The sequence below is a fragment of the Saimiri boliviensis genome, chromosome 1 (genome assembly GCF_048565385.1).
Source record: "Saimiri boliviensis isolate mSaiBol1 chromosome 1, mSaiBol1.pri, whole genome shotgun sequence".
NCBI classification, from domain to species: Eukaryota; Metazoa; Chordata; class Mammalia; order Primates; family Cebidae; genus Saimiri; species Saimiri boliviensis.
The window spans coordinates 265,274,200-265,297,133 of record NC_133449.1 but is presented as its reverse complement, the minus strand read 5'-3'; the positions used below and the strand labels follow the sequence as shown (position 1 = coordinate 265,297,133).

Sequence of the window (22,934 nt, the reverse complement as noted above, 5' to 3'; positions counted from 1 at the left end):
TGAAACTTAAAGGAGAAATAATATACGTGTAATATCACTTAAAATTATCTCCTTTCCTTTTTTCTTTTTTATAAATACACATAAAACTTCAAAACCTCACAGCCTCTTTGAAAGCACTTTCACCTTAACTATTGTTAAGAATTAAAGGAACCACTAGAAGAAAAAAAATAGGTGATATAGAGTACAATCAACATTGTCAGTAATTTTCTATTAATTAATGATTCTTTAAAAGATGGGAAAATGTAAACATAGTTTGAATTTAAAATGAGAATTCACATTTGTATGTAATAAAAAATTGATATGCTTACCTTAATAATGGCATTTTTTGCCTTATATGTAGCAAAATAGGGTTGTTCCAAAAGCCATAATGATGTAAGAATGGCAGCTGTAGAGGTCTTTACATGAATTACTGGACTGTACGCAGAGGATGACTCAGTTATACCAGAATCACAGAGTAGTCGTCTATTAGACCACCTTATCATCCATTCCAGCAGTCTTCCTATACTGCCAAATGTGTTATTTAGTGCTAAAGGAAGATCTTCTTGAGGATTAATATCACTGCACTGAATAGCTTTGAAAATACATTTTCTAGTTTTAATGTACTTGGGAGTCCAAAAAATGTGGTTTGATGATCTCTGGATAAGACATTTCTCTCTAGTGTCAGCCTGTATTCTGTAAATTGACTTCTGTTTCAAACCAAATAATCCTCTCATTCCTTCATTCTTATTGACTTCATTCAAAGGATATTCTAAAAAAGATTTGATCCCTTGATTAACCAGTACTGATGATGAAAGTGCCTGGTTTTCTAAATGTGTGCCATATTCATCATTTAAAGAGGATGATTTTTCTGCTTCATAGGACTCAGGAGCAACAACAAAGCAAGAACCAGCTCTAAACACATTCTGGCTTTTAGTTTTGCCCTGACGTCGTTTCAATGTTGCATGTACATCAAAAAGTAAAGAATTAAGTTCATTTTCTCTAAGCTTTTCAGAAAAACTGGTTAGAAATGGAATGCCAGCATCCCTCAAATTAAGTAGGTCTCTTTCAAGAATGTAACTCAAGAAGAGATCAAGGAATTTAATATATTCATCATCATCACGTTCAAATTCCCAAACACCTATTACAGGAAGTGTATTTTGTGATAACTTTTCACGATCTTCTTTCCTTGCAGGATTTTCTTTCTGATTACATATTTTCTTTTTATCAGGGGGCTTACCAATCGATGCCAATTCCATGCAATTTGGGACATTTCTGCAGCAAAAAAAATAAGACGAAATTAAATTAAAGATTATTTAATCATTAAAACTGATCTTAGAAATGACATGAAAAATTCTCTCTCTGATTAAGTCACGTTATCTTTTGCGTGCCTCAATCACCTGTTTTTCAAATTAGGTGCTAGGACTAAATGATTTCTTTTTTCTTTTTTTTTTTTTTTTTTTTTGAGACGGAGTTTCGCTCTTGTTACCCAGGCTGGAGTGCAATGGCGCGATCTCGGCTCACTGCAACCTCCGCTTCCTGGGCTCAGGCAATTCTCCTGCCTCAGCCTCCTAAGTAGCTGGGATTACAGGCACGCGCCACCATGCCCAGCTAGTTTTTTGTATTTTTAGTAGAGACGGGGTTTCACCATGTTGACCAGGATGGTCTCGATCTCTCGACCTCGTGATCCACCCGCCTCGGCCTCCCAAAGTGCTGGGATTACAGGCTTGAGCCACTTTGCCCAGCCGGACTAAATGATTTCTAAACGTTTTCAAGAGTGGAATATTTCTGTAAGATCAAAAAAAAAAAAAAAAACCACATTAATATCAAAAGGGAAAATTTGTATTAGAAGAGTTTAAAATGTGTCCACAGATATGTCACTATAAAAGAACAAGAATGATTTTTCTATAAGTAAAAAATAGTCTTCTAATGGGTCAGATTTTAGGAATACAAAGTCAAGAAAAACTCCAAGCCACTGATACACAACATAATTTAGAATTTCTTGTTTCTCTCTTGCAACTGCCCCCGCTCAACTCCTCTAATATCACGTGTAATAAGCAAGACTGTTCTTTTATGTTTTACCACACAAAAGTTGGGAACTTTTTCTAAATACTTTTAGCTGCTATGAAACCTGTTGGGCAGACATCTTAACTGCCCAATCACAATTCCTGTTAAATGTTTCTTCTCAACATGGTTCCTAGGACAGAACACAGACCCTTAGTTCCCTCAGTAAGAGAGCAGGTGTTGGTCACCTGGGCTGAAAGCATCCCATCCCTTCTGATTGAGGGAATTTCCTTCTCTGAAATATTTCCCTTAAAAATATTAAAGAGGCTGGGTGCGGTGGCTCATGCCTGTAATCCCAGCACTTTGGGAGGCCAAGGCAGGGTGGATCACAAGGTCAAGAGATCGAGACCATCCTGGCCAACATGGTGAAACCTCGTGTCTACTAAAAATACAAAAAAATTAGCCAGACGTGGTGGCACATGCTTGTAATCCCAGCTACTTGGGAGGCTGAGACAGGAGAATCGCTTGAACCCAGGAGGCAGAGGTTGTGGTGATCCAAGAATGCACCATTGCACTCCAGCCTGGGCAGCAAGAGCAAAACTCTGTCTCAAAAAAGAAATAAAAATAAAAATAAGAAAATTTGCCGGACGCGGTGGCTCAAGCCTGTAATCCCAGCACTTTGGGAGGCCAAGGCGGGTGGATCACGAGGTCAAGAGATCGAGACCATCCTGGTCAACATGGTAAAACCCCGTCTCTACCAAAAATAGAAAAAATTAGCTGGGCATGGTGGCACGTGCCTGTAATTCCAGCTACTCAGGAGGCTGAGGCAGGAGAATTGCCTGAACCCAGGAGGCGGAGGTTGCAGTGAGCCGAGATTGTGCCATTGCACTCCAGCCTGGGTAACAAGAGTGAAACTCCGTCTCAAAAAAAAAAAAAAGAAAATTTAAGGAAAAATTTTCCTTAAAAATAATGTGGCTAACTCAATAATCCCAAACTATTTAAGTCTAAAGATTACTAAAAAAAAAAAAAAAAAAAAAAAAAAAGTCCTCCAGTAAAGTGTAGAATTTCATCTACTCCTTTGATTTTATAATTTCAGATGGCAAAATTATTTCTTATATCAATAATACTTAAACTTTCAAATGTACAGTCTCGTCTTATACACCTAATATTCTTATGAGTAGAGAGAACAGCACTTATCATTCATATTATCAATAGCGCAATCAGTGAGGGTTGCTGGGACCAGAAATCAGCTCATCAGATGCCTGAAAACTACTTTTCAAAGGAAGTGAATGTGTGTTATTAAAAGATCTCAACTGTACCTTTGATACTTATTTATCCCTTTTCCTTCAACCAACAAAGCTTCAGAGCACATATCTGCCATATCTGCATCACTGTTTGCCACAGAATTCCCCAGTTCTGTGAGGGTACTTCTGCTCAAACTAGTCCCCAGGGAAAATCTGTCAAAACCTGGAGCCTCATCTGGTTTCTCTTCTTCAATTGGTTCCCATATATTCATTTCAAAAGAACCTATATTTCTCTGCACACGTTTTAGAGCTTTCACCCTCACTTTCTGAATAGAATGCATGACAACAGACATCATTTCCTCAGTCTGGGGACCTGGAAAGAAAAAAATAAAAGGTCTCAGTGTTCATCAAAATGTTTTGATTCGAGACATAGGAGACCCAACTCTGGTCCCTCCTGGGGACAAGAAACCTAACTGATGACTAAGGCTTATTTCCACATTCTTACAGGTATTGTTTTCTTCAGTATTTACTGGAAAGCTATTTTAAAGTAGAACTGCAGAAGCTAAAGAAGGTCCACTAAAGAACAATAAAAGAAACAGAACCTAGACCTCATGAAGAAAAAGAAAGTATGCCCTAGAAAAAAAACTTAAAGTGATTTAATGGTTTTAAAGCCAGAAGGATTATATTTAATAAAAAGAATAACTAATTTTTTTCCATTCTCACAGAGTAGAGAATAGGGGTATAATTCTAGCCAAAAAAATCAAGGACACTTTTCTTACTACAAATAATAAGAAACAATAGCAAGGGAAGGTTTTCAAAGCTGCCTACAGAAAAATCTTAAAACATTACTTAATACATAAACAGAATCTTTTAGAGGATGTCAAAAAAAGTATTAAGAAAACTATAAATCACAAATACAATATATTAATGCAATAATATGAAATCACTGGACATAACTGGACTTAAATACTGAATTATAGTTCTAAAATGCAGGGTAATTGGAATTCTTTAAAAATTTTGCAACATTGTAAATGTACTTAATGTCACTGAATTGTATATTTTAAATGGCTAAAATGATAACTTTTATATTATATATTTTTTATCACAATAAGAAATGTGTGTATTCTAATTCTGAAGAAGAAAATTAGAAGCATAAATAACCATAAGGGGAAAGAAAAACTACTAGTTTTCAACGAATACTTGCAATATACAAAGCACTATATGCTCATTTTACATTATCTTATTTAATCCTCTCTCAATATACATTATAAAGCAGGTAGTATTATGCCCACTTTATGAATAAAGATATGAGACTCAGAGAGACTGAGCAACTTGCCTAAGGTCATACAGTTACTGACAGCGCCATGAAACGAAGTCAGTGTCTCCTGGTTCCAAAGCAAAAGAATTAGTTTTTCTGCAATGGAGAAATGTGTCTACCTTCTTATACTCATCTCTAGGAAGAGGCGGAAATGCACAGACACATAAGCAACAGAAAACAAGTATTTTCAAAACAAAAAGGCAAATCTTCTGCAATTTATCTATTAGCTATCTGAGAAACAGCAAATAATACCTTTCACAACGCAGTGTCTGAGTCTCTGGTGAAGAGAGTGATATTTGTCTCGTAAAGGAACCCTCACATCTTCAGGACAGGGAAATGCTTTCACGAAAATTTCTGCTACCTTCAGAAAAAGCAAATTTTAAGTTTTATGAGAAAAATCACTTTTTTCTTTCATTCCACAAGTATTTTAACTCAAAATATAAATGCATATTTCTTACTAATCTTTCGAAGTTAGGTCAAAACTTCTCTCTGAACATGAGTCTGCTAACAGAAGTTTAATATCAACCTACTTTTTTATTTTAAAATATGTAATTGACAAAAACTGTGTATATTCGAGGTGTACAATGTTATGATTTAATATACATATACATTCTGTGGTGATTTCCATAGTCAAATTAATTAGCACATACATCAATACACACAGTTACGTCTGTGTGCGTGTGTGTGTGTGTGTGTGTGTATAGTGAGGACACTTAAAATATCCTCCCTTATCAAATTTCAGATAAACAATACACTACAATTAACTACAGTCACTACAATGTACATTAGATCCCTAGAACTTACTCATCTCATAACTGAAAGTTTGTACCCCTTGACCAACATCTCCCCATTTTCAGCACATCCCCAGCCTCTGGCAACCACCATTCCATACTCTGCTTCCATGAATTTACAACTTTTATATTCCACATGTAAGCGAGGTCCCACAGTATTTATCTTTCTGAATCCAGAAGATGTTATGCTAAGTGAAATAACCCAAAGAAAAGCAACATCAACCTTAATTAAAATTAAATAAAAATCTTTTCAAGTCCCTGATTCTGATTTAGTTTACTTTCACCTACAAGCACATTACCTTTCTAATTGGTGGCAGTTCTCCAATAAGGCTCAAAATTATATCCTGAATAAGTTCTTCCATATTAAAAAACCGAGAGAAAGGTAGCATTCTATAAGCCCATTCCACTGCACTAAGACAGTGCTCAATCATACAAGAATCAAACTCCACTTTGAGGTCCTAAAAGGATATTGAAAACATTCATTTCCTTTTTAATTTAGATGACAGATCAGAATGAGTTCAAAATAAAGTTTTGCTACAAATATAAAATCTTCTTTTAAACAGTAATTTCCCAAGTAACGTGTTCATTTTTCTTATTTTTGTCCTGGTAAATACCTTTTCTCCCTTTACATTTTCTCTTGCTTTCTGATATTGCCTGCAATTGTAGGATAACTTATCACGGACATGCAGCATCCAACACAAAGCACAAAGCTCTCTGAAGCTACCTAAAGCAGGAACACAAATATGAAAGAAAATTGTATGAGTATGTACATTAATATTTTAACAAATCCACCTCTGCTGACCATTTTTTTCAAAATAAATGTATTTTGTTAATTATAAAATGAACACATGCTCATTTTAAATTTATATAAAAGTTATGGAGATTGACTTAAAAATCACTTACTGATATTCATTTATGTTTAAACATTTTTAATACTAAAACCATGATTTCCAATAGTAAATAATGTTTTATTAAAAGCAATACAAGTGCACTAAGTTATAAAATCATACTATGTATGCTGCTTTGCAACTAGCTTTCTTTCCACCTACAATATCTTAGATACCTTTTCATGTGGTAATATAAACACACTTAAGTTTTTTTATTGCCAATACAGTGTTCCATTGTATGGAACATCAAGATTTAACTATACGCAACGCATGGGCTCAATCCAGCTATCAAAACAAGTTTCCACTCTTCTGCTAGTCTCAAATTTCTATTATAGTTAACATGTGACCAATTAAGTGAAAACCATCCCTCTCCTTACTGTTCTATGGTTAATAGGACCTTTTCAACTGGGTGGGGTAGGCTCTGTAGACAGAGCAAGACCTTATCTCCCAGCTACTTGGAAACCTGAGATAGGAGGATCATTTGAGCCCAGGAGTTTGAAACCAGCCTCCATGTTGGCATGGATGGGTTCAAAAGGGAACTCTTTTACACTGCTCGTGAAAATGTAAAGTAGTACAACCACTATGGAAAACTGTGTGAAAATTCCTTGAAAAATTAAAAGTAGATCTACCATTTGAATCAAAATTCTCACTACTGGGTATCTACCCAGAGGAATAAAAATCACCATACAAAAGACACTTGCAAAGGCATGTTTAAGACACTTGCACATGCGAGTTTCTAGCAGCACAACAGCAAAACCCTGTCACTGGAAAAAGAAAAAACTAGGAACTTTTCCTTTAGAACAAGAAAGATAATACTCTAAAATTTAATATTCATTCATTTATGCCTTAATTATTTATTGTTATTTATTTATCTTTGAGACAGAGTCTTGTTCTGTCTTGCCCAAGCTGCAGTGCAGTGGCATGATCTTGGCTCACTAGAGCTTCCACCTCCAAGATTCAAGTGATTCTCCCATCTCAGCCTCCCAAGTAGTTGGGACTACAGGCGTATGCCACAATACCCAGCTAATTTTGTATCTTTAGTAGAGACAGGGTTTCACCACGTTGGCAAGGCTACACTCAAACTCCTGACCTCAGGTGATCCACCTGCTTCAGCCTCCCAAAGTGCTGGGATTACAGGCATCAGCCACTGTGCCTAGTCTATGCCTTAATTTTTTAAATAAGCCTTATCTTTACAATAATCTGTCATTTTTATTAGTCAGTATTTTCATTTGCTTTAGGGAGCTAGTTAATATGTTTTTTAAAATAAATATTACAAAGCCAAAAAGTACAGTTTGACATTATGGAAAGTGAGCAGAAAGTAGGTCTTCTACACATTCTATTCATCCCAATAGTGAGAAAGGATGGTAGGTACATGGCTCCAGGGGGACTACCAGGGTCTCCAATGAGCATTTTCACAATACAGCCCAACCCACACATCAGATTCTCATAGATTCTGTCAGGAGAGCACGGCCCAATCTTTTGAGAAAGGCATCATTACTGACAGATGTGTTTCATCATTTCATATTTCACAGGCAAGCTGGGATAGAAATAAGGCCAAGAACTAGCAAGATACAATGCAACAACACACTGAACAGTGACTTATCTAAAAACATCCCCTATCTGTGTTTTTCAGTATGTAGGTTTTAATCTATTATTATTTACTAAGCTATATAATCAACTAAGTGGTCTCAATAATCTCTTAAAAATAGAATACAATAGAATATATCAACAGCGCCTTGTGGGCTGGCGCAGTGGCTCACGCCCGGAATCTCACACTTTGGGAGGCAGAGGCAAGCAGATCGCTTGAGCTCAGGAGGGCAAGACCAGCCTGGGCAACATGGTGAAACCCCAACTCTACTAAAAATACAAAACATGGTGGTGCATGCCTGTTGCCCCAGCTACCTAGGAGGCTGAGGCAGGAGAAGTGCTTGAACCCGGAAGGCAGAGGCTGCAGCAAGCCATCTTGATGGCCCCACTGCACTCCAGCTTGGACAACAGTGACCCCATCTCTACAAAAAATAAAAAATAAATTAGCTGGTACAGTGGTTCAAGTCTGTAGTCCCAGTACTTAAGCGGCTGAAGTTGGAGAATCCTTTGAGCCCAGGACTTTGAAGTTACAGTGAACTATGATTATACCACTGTACTCCAGCATCTCTAATTTAAAAAAAAAAAAAAAGTTTTTGTACAATTGTGTCTCTTAAGCCAAGTATAATTACAGGAGTCAAAAACATTTAAAATTTTTTTAAGTTCATAAGGTAAAAATGTTACAATAAGCTATGGTTAATTTATTATGGAAGAAAAAAATATATTTTTAATAAATTTAGCATAGTCTAAGTATACAGTGTTTATAAAGTCTACAGTAGTATACAGTAATGTCCTAGGCCTTCAGATTAACTCACCACCCACTCACTGACTCCCCTGGAGCAAAAACTTCCAGTCCTGTAAGCCCCATTCATGGTAAGTGTCCTATACTTACCATTTTTTAATCTTTTATACTGTGTTTTTACTGTACTTTTTCCATGTTTAGATATGTTTATATATACAAATACTTACCATTGTGTTACAATTGCCTGAAGTATTCAGCATAGTCGCATTCTGTATTCAGTACTGCTATATTTAGTATGGCAATACTTTTTTCTTTTTAGAGACAGGGTCTCACTATGTTGTCTAGGCTGGAGTACAGTGGCTATTCACAGACGCAATCATTGCATACAATAGCCTTGAACTCCTAGGCTCAAGCAATCCTCTTGTACAGGTTTGTAGTCTAGAAGCAAAAGGCCATATCATATAGCCTCAGTGTATACTAGGCTATTTTTGTGTAAGTATACCCTATGATCACACAACAAAATTGTCTAATAACACATTTCTTAGGACATATCTCCATCATTAAGCAGGCCTGACTATATAACATTAAAGACTGTAAATTTTGTCAGTCATAATAGAATTGTGGTTTTTAAAAATACCTCATATGTTCACTACATATTCTGAAGTACTTATGGTACTTATGATGTATTCAGATTGCTTTCATATGTTGACAATTATTGCAGGTGGGTGAGAGGGACTCAAGTGTTCATAAATCTCTACTTTGGTTTAAATTTTTCTTTTTCTTTTTTTTTTTTTTTTTTTTTTTTTGAGACGGAGTTTCACTCTTGTTACCCAGGATGGAGTGCAATGGCGCGATCTCGGCTCACCGCAACCTCCGCCTCCTGGGTTCAGGCAATTCTCCTGCCTCAGCCTCCCGAGTAGCTGGGATTACAGGGACGCACCACCATGCCCAGCTAATTTTTTGTATATTTAGTAGAGACGGGGTTTCACCATGTTGACCAGGATGGTCTCGATCTCTTGACCTCGTGATCCACCCGCCTCGGCCTCCCAAAGTGCTGGGATTACAGGCGTGAGCCACCGCGCCTGGCCTTGGTTTAAATTTTTCATAGTAAAAAACTTCAAAAAAGTTTTAAATCCTAGGCCAGGCATGGTGGCTCACGCCTGTAATCCCAGCACTCTGGGAGGCCGAGGCAGATGGATTACTTGAGGTCAGGAGTTACCGGCTCAGCCAACATGGCAAAAGCCTGTATCTACTAAAAACACAAAAATTAGCCGGGTGCAGGGGCAGGCGCCTGTAGTGCCAGCCACTTGGAAGGCTGAGGCAGGAGAATAGCTTGAACCCAGGAGGTGGAGATCCCTTGATTTGGCCCCTTAATTGTTGAGAAATGATTTCCGTAGATTAAAAAATTTGTCTCACAATTTCGGGGAGGCAAAATTGTGCCACTGCACTCCAGCCAAGTGATAGAATGAGACTTGGTCTCAAAAACAAACAAATAAATAAATAAAGAGTTTGAAATCTACTATTTTAGGTAACAAAACAGGAAAGGAACCTTGTCTTTTGTTGTTTTTTTTTTAAAGAAACAGGGTCTCGATCTGCTGCCCAGGCTGGAGATCAGCAGCAGGATCACAGCTCATTGCAGCCTAAAATTCCTGGGAGCAAGAAAACCTCCCACCTCAGCCTGGCTTTACAGGCATAAGCCACTGCAACTGGCCAGAAAGGAACTTTTTTAATCTATTGAAATCATTTCTCAACAATCAAGAGACCAAATCAAGCAAAAGAATAATTAAATAGAACCTAGGATCAAAATGAAAATATTAAAAATATATGTTCAAATCTTTATTTAAATCACTTCAAAGGACATAGAAGACTATGTCCCTATTTATGAGCAAATATCTTTTACCTGGGATTGTTGTAAATTTTACTCACTTCTTACAGACCTAGAAATGAAATGAGATTGTACATACTTTTCCAGATGACACCTGCGCCTGGTCCTTTCTTGTTACAGGGAATGAAGAGTCTATGAAACTAAGCTCATGACTGCTGAGAGACGGAATCAAGAAGCATTTCAATGCTATTACAGTTGGAAACACAGACAATCTGAGCCCTAGGACATGTAAGATTATACTAAGGGTGAGTGAGTTAAGAATAAACTTTTTTTTTTTTTTAAGAGACAGCGTCTCACTATGTTGCCTAGGCTGGAGTGCGGTGGCTATTCACAGGTGCAATCATTGCACACAATAGCCTTAAACTCCTAGGGTCAAGCAACCTCCCACCTCAGCCTCCCAAGTACCTGGGATTACACCACTGTGTGCCCAGCTCAAAAGTAAACATTTTAATTAAAGTCTAAAGATAAGATCAGGGCTTAATATAAATAGAACTGATAAGGATTAAAGATTAAGAAGAAAAGAATGAAATGATATCTAAAGTTTTACTTTTTAAACTTGTTATGCAAATAACTGGACACAGACCATGAATAAGGAATTAATTTAGGTCAAGTGCGATGGCTCATGCCTGTAATCCCAACACTTTGGAAGGTCAAGGCAGGTAGGTTGCTTGAGCTGAGGAGTTCAAGACCAGCCAGGGCAACATGGCAAAACCCTGTCTCTACAAAAAGTACAAAAATTAGCAGGGTGTGGTGGCGTGCACCTGTTGTCCCAGCTACTCAGGAGGCAGGTATCACAATTTGTTTATATAATAAATTTCTGACTATCATATATAACATATATGTATATAAATAGCTGTTAAAGTACAATATACTGTACTTTGAAGAGTCAGTAGTTACTTTACCAAATCAAATAAAAAATCTACCATTATTCATACTTAGGCCTAATGTTTAAGCAAGCAGTTCATTTTGGACAAACCTATTGCTCTAATGGAAACTTCATCAAGCTTGTGATCTCCAGCTGCTCCAGGTCTAAAGAATATGGTACCTCCTTTACAGTAATTAAGTAATGACTGAGGAAAAGGACTCAATGAAGGAAGGGATCCTTTCATTCGAATCTAAAAGTAAAGAGTAACAAATATGTTAATTATCAGTAGTATAAATCACTTTTAAAGGAAACTATAAAAGAATCAGGCAAGTAAAAGAAACCACACAGAATGAAAAACAAAGTACATGAAACAAGCTATACTTGTTTCATTACTTTATGAAAGTCACTAGCTTGTTATCTCAAAAAAGAAAGTTTCTAACTAAATCATTTGCACCCTCTTGCCACAAGTTTGCCTGTGTAAGAAGAATTTAATGCTATTTGTCCCTGGCTTTCCTCACAGGCATAGCAAAGAAAATAAATTTAAGAATCTTAATCTCATCCCAAATAAAACTGTGTACAGTAACTAAAACAAATACAAAACATTTATGCCTACATAAATTTTGAAAAACTAATTTACAAATGGTAGAATTAGAAAGACACCATTTGGCAATCCCTAATAATGACTCTAGGCAGTTAGTAAATGCTAACAGAGCAAAAAGCTAATGGGTTGATGGGGATACTTGATAGAGGGTGCAACATGATCCAAACTCAATCTCCCCATCCCTAAAAGTAAAATGAGTAGACGCCTGTGCCACATGACACAGTCCAACAGAGAAGTATACAATAATTATGAAAGATCATTTCTAAGAAAATTTGACACCAGGCACAGTGGTTCATGCCTATAATCCCAGCACTTTGGGAGGCCGAGGTGGGCAGATCACTTGAGGTCAGAAGTTTGAGACCAGCCTGGCCAACATGATGAAACTCCATCTCTACTAAAAACACAAAAATTAGTCAGGCAAGGTGCCAGGCACCTGTAGTCCCAGCTACTCAGGAGGCTGAGGCAGGAGAATGGCTTGAACCTGGGAGGCGGAGGTTGCAGTGAGCCAAGACCATGCCACTGCACTCCAGCCTGGGTGACAGAGTGAGATGCTGTCTCAAAAAATAAAAAATTTTAAAAAAGAAAATCTGAACTTCAATCTATTTAAACCTCTCTACCTCAATGAGCAGAGATTAATGACTGACTTACGGGGGGAAAAAAGAGAAACAAGCTAAATGACACTAAACGAAGAAATGATCAGACAAGCCGGGCACGGTGGCTCAAGCCTGTAATCCCAGCACTTTGGGAGGCCGAGGCGGGTGGATCACGAGGTGGAGAGATCGAGACCATCCTGGTCAACAAGGTGAAACCCTGTCTCTACTAAAAATACAAAAAATTAGCTGGGCATGGTGGCACATGCCTGTAATCCCAGCTACTCAGGAGGCTGAGGCAGGAGAATTGCCTGAACCCAGGAGGCGGAGGTTGTGGTGAGCCGAGATCGCGCCATTGCACTCCAGCCTGGGTAACAAGAGCGAAACTCCGTCTCATTAAAAAAAAAAAAAAAAAAAAATGATCAGACAAATCTAGAATATGATACAGGACAAATTATCTAGTTTTTATTTTAACAGATCAAGAATAAAAACAGGGGGAACTTCTACAGATAACAGGCTGATTTAAAGATATTTGGAGATGATCAAATTTATTTCCACATTTCAGGAAAGGGCTCTAAGAGACATAAACCTGGGAAGGAAACATTAACTGCAGGTTTGCAATTGATTTTCTCCCTTCAGTTAGTCACTTCCAGAAAGACAATCTAATCAAATCTCCTGGGAAGCATACTAATGACAGACTTCTTGTCAAATACATTAATGGCACTTACTACCAGGATGAAATTAAGAGGCAGAGAGAGAGAGCCAGCAAGGAAATGGGGAACCTCAGTTCTACAGCCACATTCTGCCAACAACCTGAATGCGCCTGTAAATGGATGTTTCCCTAGAGCAGGCGTCCCCAAACTTTTTACACAAGAGGCCAGTTCACTGTCCCTCAGACCACTGGAGGGCCGCCACATACTGTGCTCCTCTCACTGACCACCAATGAAAGAGGTGCCCCTTCCTGAAGTGCGGCGGGGGGGCTGGATAAATGGTCTCAGGGGGCCGCATGCCCGCGGGCCATAGTTTGGGGACACCTGCCCTAGAGCCTCTAGAAAGGAATGTAGCCCTGCTGCCACCTTGACTGGCCTTGTGAGACTCTAAGCAGAGACCTAGCTGAACTACCCTGTAGTGGTTCTGATGCACAGAACCTGTGGGATATTAAATGGATGCTATTTTAAGCTGCTAAATTTGTATTAATTTGTTAGGGTAGAAATAGAAAACTAACATGGTTTTGAATCTTTGTTTCAGCAACATTTTTTAATTGAGCTAAAACTCACCTGCCATCAAAGTCACCTTTTAAAAGTGTACTATTAGTGGTTTTTAGTATATTCACAAAGTTAGGCAACCATCATCACTGTCTAATTCCAGGACATTTTTATCACTCCAAAAAGAAAAACAAAATCAGTCACTGCCCAGTTCCTTCTCTCCCTAATCCCTGACAACCAACCACTATCTACTTTCCATTTCCATTGTGATGCCAAAATATAAAATGAGTACAATTTTAATTTACATTTTTATAGAAACAATATCCAAATTTCACAAACTTTTTCTCTAAAAAAGGCTAATTTTCAAAAATAATTTTAGATAACTTCTCAAATCTCTCTAAAGATTCCTACTAAAAATAATTATATTATTTTAAATTTAATTAAGGCTGAATTAAAAATATTTGGAGGGCTGGGCACAGTGGCTCACACCTGTAATCTCAGCACTTTGGGAGGCCAAGGCGGGTGGATCACTGGGTCAGGAGATCAAAATCATCCTGGCCAACACGGTGAAACCCCATCTCTACTAAAAATACAAAAATTAGCCGGGTGTGGTGGCACACACCTGTAATCCCAGCTACTCAGGAGGCTGAGGCAGGAGAATCGCTTGAACCCAGAAGGTGGAGGTTGCGGTGAGCTGAGATCATGCCACTGCACTCCAGCCTGGCAAAACAACAAGACTCCGTATCAAAAAAAAAAAAAAAAAAAAGTTGGAGATGATGAAATTTATTGCCATATGAGAGAGAGACAGAGACAGAGAGAGACACAGAGAGACACAGCAGGCCTACAAAGGACTTACAGCTGGATAAAGAGACATACAAGGTGTCCTATCTGGCTGGAGCTCTAATAAGAATGAAGCTCAGCTGAAGTCAGTATAAAATGGGATGAACACCTGGGAATCAAACTGAATTGCACATCTCAGAAAACAGCAAGGCGGAGACCCTGACTAGTAGAGACTACTGAATGAAAACAAATGAGAATGAACTATAACTTTCCATTCTCTGAACCCACAGAAGCCCCCACAGAACACAGACAACACCTCAAGGAGAAATGGGAGAAAGTCCTGAGTTTCAATCTTCAATGATAGGGGAGTTGGGGAAAAGTAACTGTAATTCCCTGGAATTAACGAACTAGATTACATGATCTTTTGCCAGACAGGGTAGAACTAACCTAGAGACCCAGTTCAGAGTCCTTATCTTTCAAAGGGAAGAATCTGGTCTGTTTAGTTTGCTTACTATGAATAAACCTGATATTTACGGATTTATAGCGCAAGAATCCTTGAAAAAAGTCACAATTATAAAAACAATAATATTAATATTAGTATATTTCAGTTACCACAGCACGTAAATGACTAAGACATTTCCATACCTTATGCATGACTTTTCTTGCCCACCTCAATTGCAAGATATACCACTGTGCTACAGGAAAAGAGCACTGAGCCGCCCGGAAAAGCAGGAGAACACGCTGAAGGATTCCAGATACCTTTTGGCGATTATCTTTTTCAGCTTTTAAGAGAAGATCATCACCATCTTCCTGAGGAAAATAAACAATCCATTTTAGTGGGTAGTCATAAGGAAATTTAGAATGTTAAAGTGAAAATAAAGATAGGCTAATGAGGCTGAGCACAGTGGCTCACGCCTGTATTCCCAGAACTTTGGGAGGCCAAAGCAGGAGAACTGCTTGAGCTCAGGAGTTGGAGGTTGCAGTGAGCCATGATCGGATCACTGCACTCAAACCTGGGCCACACAGTGACACCCTGTCTCAAAAAAAAAAACCTACATAAGCTGATGATGCTCACTGCTTCTCAAACTCACTGCGAATGTTCCTGGAGATACATAAAGGGAAAATTCTGAGGCACAGGCTCTGAGATTTCAACTACGGCTATTTCTAGTATCGAGGAAGTTTCTCTCCCCTCAGTGTAAAGGGATAAGCTGACCCTAGTTCCCAGTCTTACCCTAGAACAGTTAAAGCCTCCCACTCCAGACTCCATTGGTGGAATGTTACAGATTCTTCTAAGCACAATGTCTTTTCTCTTCCTCTACTGGGAAGAATCCTACTTCTATTTCAATATTGCTTCATCTGTGAAGCCCATCCCTCTGTGCTACAACAGCACTTTCACATTTCTATTGCAGCTTTCACCAACTTATTCCATATCAATTTATGCCTGGATCCCACTGCACTCAGAACTCCCATGAGAAAGTAAGGGCCTTGTCATTTGTCTTCATATGACCACAGTGTACACACTCAAGTCTGATACACAGTAGGACCCAATAAATGTTTGTTGAATAAATGCTACTTAAACCAGTAGCTAAAGATTTTCCCAGACAATGAGATAATGTGAGTACTGTAAACATCTGCTTCCCCAACATCCTTCTTCCTTAACCACTTCTTAACAGTACTCAGTTTTTATTTGGATATCTGCCAATCTCCTACATGGCTAATATGATTGAGGGAAAGCTCATCCCACCTCAAGGAAGGTTCTGTTCACAGGCCAAGCAGTACCTTGTGTTAAGCCTAGCCACAGTGACTGTTTAAAGGACAGGCATGTGACCCAAGTCAATCTCAGTAAGAGTGAGTCTCAATCCTCTTGCTTGGAATGCTGGGACAGAAATAATTTTGCTGCTTTTCTTTGCCTCAATCACTGTGGCTGTGGACATGGAGACGGTATCCTTAGAAACTTTCCTTAACAGCCATCCTGTTCCCACAAGAGGAGCTAGTCTTCAGGTGACACCTCAGAAAACAAACTAGAGTGAAAGAGCCCAAGTCTTTGATAACATAACTAAATTAGAAGCCTGCCCTACCACTGGGCTTCTTCATTATGTGAGTTCATAAATGCCTTTATTGTTTAAACCATTTTGACCAGGTATTCTATTACTTGCAACACAAGGTGTTCTAACTGATATACAATGACATTTAGAAGAAATCTTACCATGGAGAATTACTCTAATATAAAAGAATAAAATGAAGCACTAATAAAGATAGTAACCACAAAAACTATGCAAACTATTAACAGCATAGGCTATCCAAAAAATATTTAAATGTCATTTCAAATTTCTAACCAATTATTAAAGACTCAGATGCAAGAGAAATGATGAATTATTGAGAAATGCCACAGACGTTTTATTCCTTCCATTTGTAATATCAACAAAATGTTTTAAATTATTGAAATATAACTAAAGAGAATAAATTAGAAATAAAAAACTAGATACAAGTAGAAGTTGCCAATATTGAAACAGGAGGTAATAAAAAAATACCCAGAACCACTTCAAAATGTTAATCAAATACTTAAAAATACAAACATCAGTAATTTATAATAACACTATAAATCTTAGAACCAGCTAATTATAATGTTATGATTTTTTAATAAGAGCAAGGAAAAAGTTTCTGAGAGGATAAGGCTTTCTTTTCTTTTTTGAGACAGTTTTGCTCTGTCACCCAGGCTGGAGTGCAGTGGTGCAATCTCGGCTCACTGCAACCTCTGCCTCCTGGGCTCAAGCAATCTACCCACCTCAGCCTACCAAGTAGCTGAAACTACAGGCACTTGCCACGATGCCTGGCTAATTTTTTATATTTTGGAGAGACAAGGTTTCATCATGTTTCCCAGGCTGATCTGAAACTCCTTGATTCAAGCAATCTTCCCACATTGGCCTCCCAAGTTCTGGGATTACAGGTGAGAGCCACTACACCAGCCAAGCCTTTCAGAAAAGGCAAAGACAAAGAGATAAATAAGAAACTGAAATAATGTATGGCTTCTAACTCTGATACTCATTATTTCATTTGTTACCCTAAACAAATGCCCAATTTTTAAGAATCTGGATATTAAGATTAATTGTGTTATATTGTTAAAATAATTTTAATATTTATTAAATAATTACTGTATGTCCCAGGTCCTGAGCTAGAAGCTTTTACAGGATATCTGGAGCCTCGCAAAAATGCCATTACAGATACTATTATAATCTGCATTTTACAGATAAGGAAACTTAAAACAGTAGTTTAGTGCATTCCCTAAGATTATACCATTTGTGAACACCAAAGCTGGGATCTAAAAGTTTGTATTTAGAGCTTGAATTTTCAACATGATGATTATCAGTTGATTATTTTAAAAACTCGACAAAATCAACTTTAAATTAATTAAAAAGTTAATGCTATACGCTTACTTCACTAAGAATAGCTGGCTGGGGACAGTACAATGGAGGAGCTGGAAGATACAAGCCAACGGGCACTAAGCCCCACAGTCTCTTACTGAAGTCCTTGGCAGAGTCTATCAGAAGTTGAAATGTCTCCGAAAGAATATCTGCATCAGCCATAACTGATGCTTTCAGTACTTCTTGTATTGAACCAAATAGTTGATTTGCATCTTCCTCTTCAATGGGATCTATCAAACACAACATTTGGTAAAATAGTTAAAGTATGTATTAAACTTTTACGTATTTTGTAGGATAAAATTTCAAATCTAAAAACATTCATTGTCAAGAATGAACATACTGGTTGACATGCAAAACATACAAACTTACAGACAAATTATGAACTATCCTGTCACTTTATAGATAAGAGCCAGGCACGGTTGCTCACGCCTGTAATCCCAACATTTTGGGAAGCCGAAGTGGGCAGATTACGAGGTCAGGAGTTCGAGACCAGCCTGGCCAACATGGTGAAACCCCATCTCTACTAAAAACACAAAAATTAGCCGGGCATGGCGGTAGGCACCTGTAATCCCAGCTACTTGGGAGGTTGAGGCAAGAGAATTGCTTGAACTCAGAAGGTGGAGGTTGCAGTAAGCTGAGACCGCACCATTACACTCCAGGGTGTGTGACAGAGCAAGACTCCATCGAAAAAAAAAAAAAAATTACATGTAAGAACATGAAACATTTTTATACAAGATATTGCAAAAACAACTATACAATAAAAATATTCTTAGAATGTAGTTCTGAGTCAAACATAATTGAAAAAATATTAATGGGGAAAAGAACATCAGGAAAGATACCAAAATAATGTACAAGATAATGTGAAGGCAGTGACAGAATAACTTTTTCCCTTTTTTTTTTTTTTTTTTTTTTCAGAGTCTCTCGCCCAGGCTAGAGTGCAGTGGCAGGATGTCAGCTCACTGCAACCTCCTCCTCCCAGGTTTGCACAATTCTTCCACCTTAGCTTCCTTAGTAGCTGGGATTACAGGCACACACTATCATGCCAGGCTGGTCTCAAATTCCTGATCTCTGGTGATCCACACACCTCAGCCTCCCAAAGTGCTGGGATTCCAGGTGCCAGCCACTGCGCCTGGCCATCTCAACTTTTCTTAATAGTACATGATAGTACTTTTGTAATAATAAGTCAATAAAAATGACTTATGAGGGACACAAGAAAACACAAAATAGTCATACATATAGTATGGCTTCAACTATGCAAATATCTATACATATGTGGGTATGTCCCAGAAGGCATAATGCAATGAGATTCGGTGGTAGAACCGGAAACTTGGGGATTTTTCTACTATGAAATATTTTAAGCATACTAACAAAATACAGAATACAGAAAAGTATAAGATATAATATGCCAAACACTCATGTACTGACTTCTCATACTTAACATTTTTGCTGTATTCAATTTAGGTAGCCATTATCTAGCATTTGAAGTGGATATACTGGAATTCCAACTAAATATATATATTGTGTCTTTCTGTTTTGTGTGTTCTACAAAGCTCAACTTCTCTTTCGTATTTTTTAAATCTATGTCCCTATTTTGTATAAATTTTTTATTGCTTTATATATATTATATATACATATAGCTCATATTCATCATTTCCACTTCACAAATTTGCTCCTAAATTTAACCATCTACTGAATTTTTTGTTTCTAAATAAGGTTGAGACATAATTTACATACAATATAATTCACCATTTTTAAAGTATATAATTCAATAAAAGTAAGCAAATCTATACTGCCTGTAATAACATTTCCATCACTCCAAAAAGTTATCTTATGCTCCTCTGTAGTCAATTCCCTGTTTATTCTCAGGCAACCTCCAATCTGTTTTCTACTCCTATAGTTTTGGTTTTTATAGAAATCCACAGAAATGGAATCACAGAGCATAAAGTCTTTGTTCCTGACTTCTTTCAGGACTTCTTAACATGATGGTTCTGTGCTTCATCTGTGTTGTCACATGTTATCAGTAATTTATTATTTGTATGTTAGTATTATTATCTGTATATTATTATAAAGATATATTGGAATTTGTTTATGCTTTCATGGACACTTGAGGTGCTTCCAATTTTTGGCTACTATGAAAAAGTTGCCATAAACATTCAGGTAAGGATATTTGTTTTGTTTCATTTTTTTTTGAGACAAGGGTCTCACTCTGTCACCTGGGCTGGAGTGCAGTGGCACAATCATGGCTCACTGCAGCCTTGACCTCCTGGGCTCAAGTGATTCTTCCATCTGAGCCTCTTCCCAAGTAGCTGGGACTACAAGCGTGTATCACCACGCCTAATTTTTGTATTTTCTGTAGAGACGGGGTTTTGTCATATTGCCCAAGCTGGTCTCAAACTCCTGGGCTCAAATGATCTGCTGGCCTTGGCTTCAGATTATAGGTGTGAGCCACTGCACCAGGCTTCATGTACAGATATTTGAATGGGCCTATTTCTATTTCTCTTTAACAGAATGGAATTCATTTAAGAGCAGCTAAGGAGAAAGAAATGGAACTCTTTGAGTTGTTTGTTTTTTTAAAAAAAATATATGTATTTTATTGCACTTTAGGTTCTGGGGAACATGTGAAGAACAAGCAGGATTGTTGCATAGGTACGTACATGGCAATGTGGTTTGCTGCCTCCATCCCCATCACCTGTATCTGGCATTACTTCCCACGTTATCCCTCCCCAACTCCCAATCCCCAATGTCTCTCCCCTAGTCCCCCTCAACAGACCTCAGTGTGTGATGCTCCCCTCCCTGTATCCACGTGTTCTCACTGTTCAACACCTGCGTATGAGTGAGAACATGCTGTGTTTGATTTTCTGTTCTTGTATCAGTTTGCTAGATGGTTTCCAGACTCATCCATATCCCTACAAAGGACATGAACCAATCATTTTTATGGCTGCATAGTATTCCATGGTGTTATTGTGCCACATTTTCCCTGTCCAGTCTACAATCGATGGGCATTTGGGTTGGTTCCAAGTCTTTGCTATTATTAACAGTGCTGCAATGAACATACATGGGCATATGTCTTTATAATAGAACAATTTATAATCCTTTGGATATATACCCAATAATAAGATTGCTGGGTCAAATGGAATTTCTATTTCTAGGTCCTTAAGGAATCGCCACACTGTCTTCCATAATGGTTGAACTAATTTACACTCCCGCCAACATGTAAAAAGTGTTCCTATTTCTCCACAACCTCTCCAGCGTCTGTTGTCTCCAGATTTTTCAATGATCACCATTCTAACTGGCATGAGATGGTATCTCAATGTAGTTTTAATTTGCATTTCTCTGATGACCAGTGATGATGAGCATTTTTTCATGTTTGTTGGGCTCATATATGTCTTCTTTTGTAAAGTGTCTGTTCATATCCTTCACCCACTTTTGAATGGGTTTTTTTTTTTCTTGTACATCTGTTTTAGTTCTTTGTAGATTCTGGATATTAGTCCTTTGTCAGATGGGTAGATTGTAAAAATTTTTTCCCATTCTGTTGGTTGCTGGTTTACTCTGATGATTGTTTCTTTTGCTGTGCAGAAGCTCTGGAGTTTAATTAAATCCCATTTGTCTATTTTGGCTTTTGTTGCCAATGCTTTTTGGTGTTTAGTCATGAAGTCCTTGCCTATGCCTGTATCTTGTATGGTTTTGCCTAGATTTTCCTCTAGGGTATTTATGGTGTTAGGTCTTATGTGTAAGTCTTTAATCCATCTGGAGTTAATTTCAGTGTAAGCTGTCAGGAAGTGGTCAAGTTTATGCTTTCTGCAACATGGCTAGCCAGTTTTCCCAATACTATTTATTAAACAGGGAATCCTTTCCCCATTGCTTGTTTTTGTCAGGTTTCTCAAATATCAGATAGTTTTAGATGTGTGGTGTTGCTTCTGAGGCCACTATTCTGTTTCATTGGTCTGTGTCTCTGTTTTGGTACCAGTACCATGCTGTTTCGATTACTGAAGCCTTGTAGTATAGTTCAAAGTCAGGTAGCGTGATACCTCCACCTTTGTTCTATTTGCTTAGAACTGACTTGGCTATGTAGGCTCTGTTTTGATTCCACATGAAGTTTAAGGTGGTTTTTTCCAGTTCTGTGAAGAATGTCATTGGTAACTTGATGGGGATAGCATTAAATCTGTAAATTACTTTGGGCAATATGGCCATTTTCACAATATTGATTCTTCCTAAGCATGAGCATGGAATGTTTCTCCATCTGTTTGTGTCCTCTCTTATTTGTTGAGCAGTGCTTTCTAGCTCTCCTTGAAGAGGTCTTATACATCCTTTGTTAGTTATATTCCTAGGTATTTTATTCTCTTTGCAGCAATTGTGAATGGCAGTTCATTCTTGATTTGGTCTCTTTTAGTCTGTTATTGGTGTATAGGAATGCTTGTGACTTTTGCAAACTGATTTTGTATCCCAAGACTTTGCTGAAGTTGCTTATCAGTTTCAGGAGATTTTGGGCTGAGACAATAGGGTCTTCTAAATATACAATAATGTCATCTGCAAATACAGCCAATTTGACTTCCTCCTTTCCTAACTGAATACGCTTTATTTCTTTTTATTGCCTGACTGCTCTGGCTAGAACTTCCAATACTATATTGAACAGGAGTCGTGAGAGAGGGCATCCTTGTCTAGTGCCAGATTTCAAAGGCAATGCTCCCAGTTTTTGCCCATTCAGTATGATATTGGCTGTGGGTTTGTCGTAAATGGCTTTTATTTTGGGAAACGTTCCATTGATACCTAGTTTATTGAGAGTTTTTGGTATAAAGGGCTGTTAAATTTTGTCAAAGGCATTCTCTGCATCTATTGATAATCATGTGGTTTTTGTCTTTGTTTCTGTTTATGTGGTGAATTACGTTTATAGACTTGCGTATGTCAAACCAGACTTGCATCCCCAGGATGAAGCCTATTTGATCGTGATGGATAAGCTTTTTGATGTGCTGTTGCAATCGGTTTGCCAGTATTTTATTGAAGATTTTTGCATCTATGTTCATCATGGATACTGGCCTGAAG

General features: G+C 37.8%; 1 protein-coding gene across 13 annotated transcripts in view; it reads right to left on the bottom strand.

Annotated features, from left to right (window-relative positions):
* Window positions 1–22,934, bottom strand: part of CPLANE1 (ciliogenesis and planar polarity effector complex subunit 1) — a 152,935-nt gene that overhangs the window by 84,654 nt on the left and 45,347 nt on the right. For all 13 annotated transcript variants that reach the window (XR_012513883.1, XR_012513891.1, XM_074386588.1 and 10 more), the window contains 8 exons: window positions 17,907–18,124; window positions 15,118–15,282; window positions 11,408–11,546; window positions 5,948–6,057; window positions 5,633–5,791; window positions 4,795–4,903; window positions 3,300–3,597; window positions 309–1,251 (listed from right to left, as the gene is read on the bottom strand). Coding sequence is in view for 11 of the 13 variants with exons in the window: in XM_074386588.1 (XP_074242689.1) it covers window positions 309–1,251; window positions 3,300–3,597; window positions 4,795–4,903; window positions 5,633–5,791; window positions 5,948–6,057; window positions 11,408–11,546; window positions 15,118–15,282; window positions 17,907–18,124 (2,141 nt within the window). In the remaining 2 variants the exon portion in view is untranslated. The remainder of the gene's footprint in view (window positions 1–308; window positions 1,252–3,299; window positions 3,598–4,794; window positions 4,904–5,632; window positions 5,792–5,947; window positions 6,058–11,407; window positions 11,547–15,117; window positions 15,283–17,906; window positions 18,125–22,934) is intronic.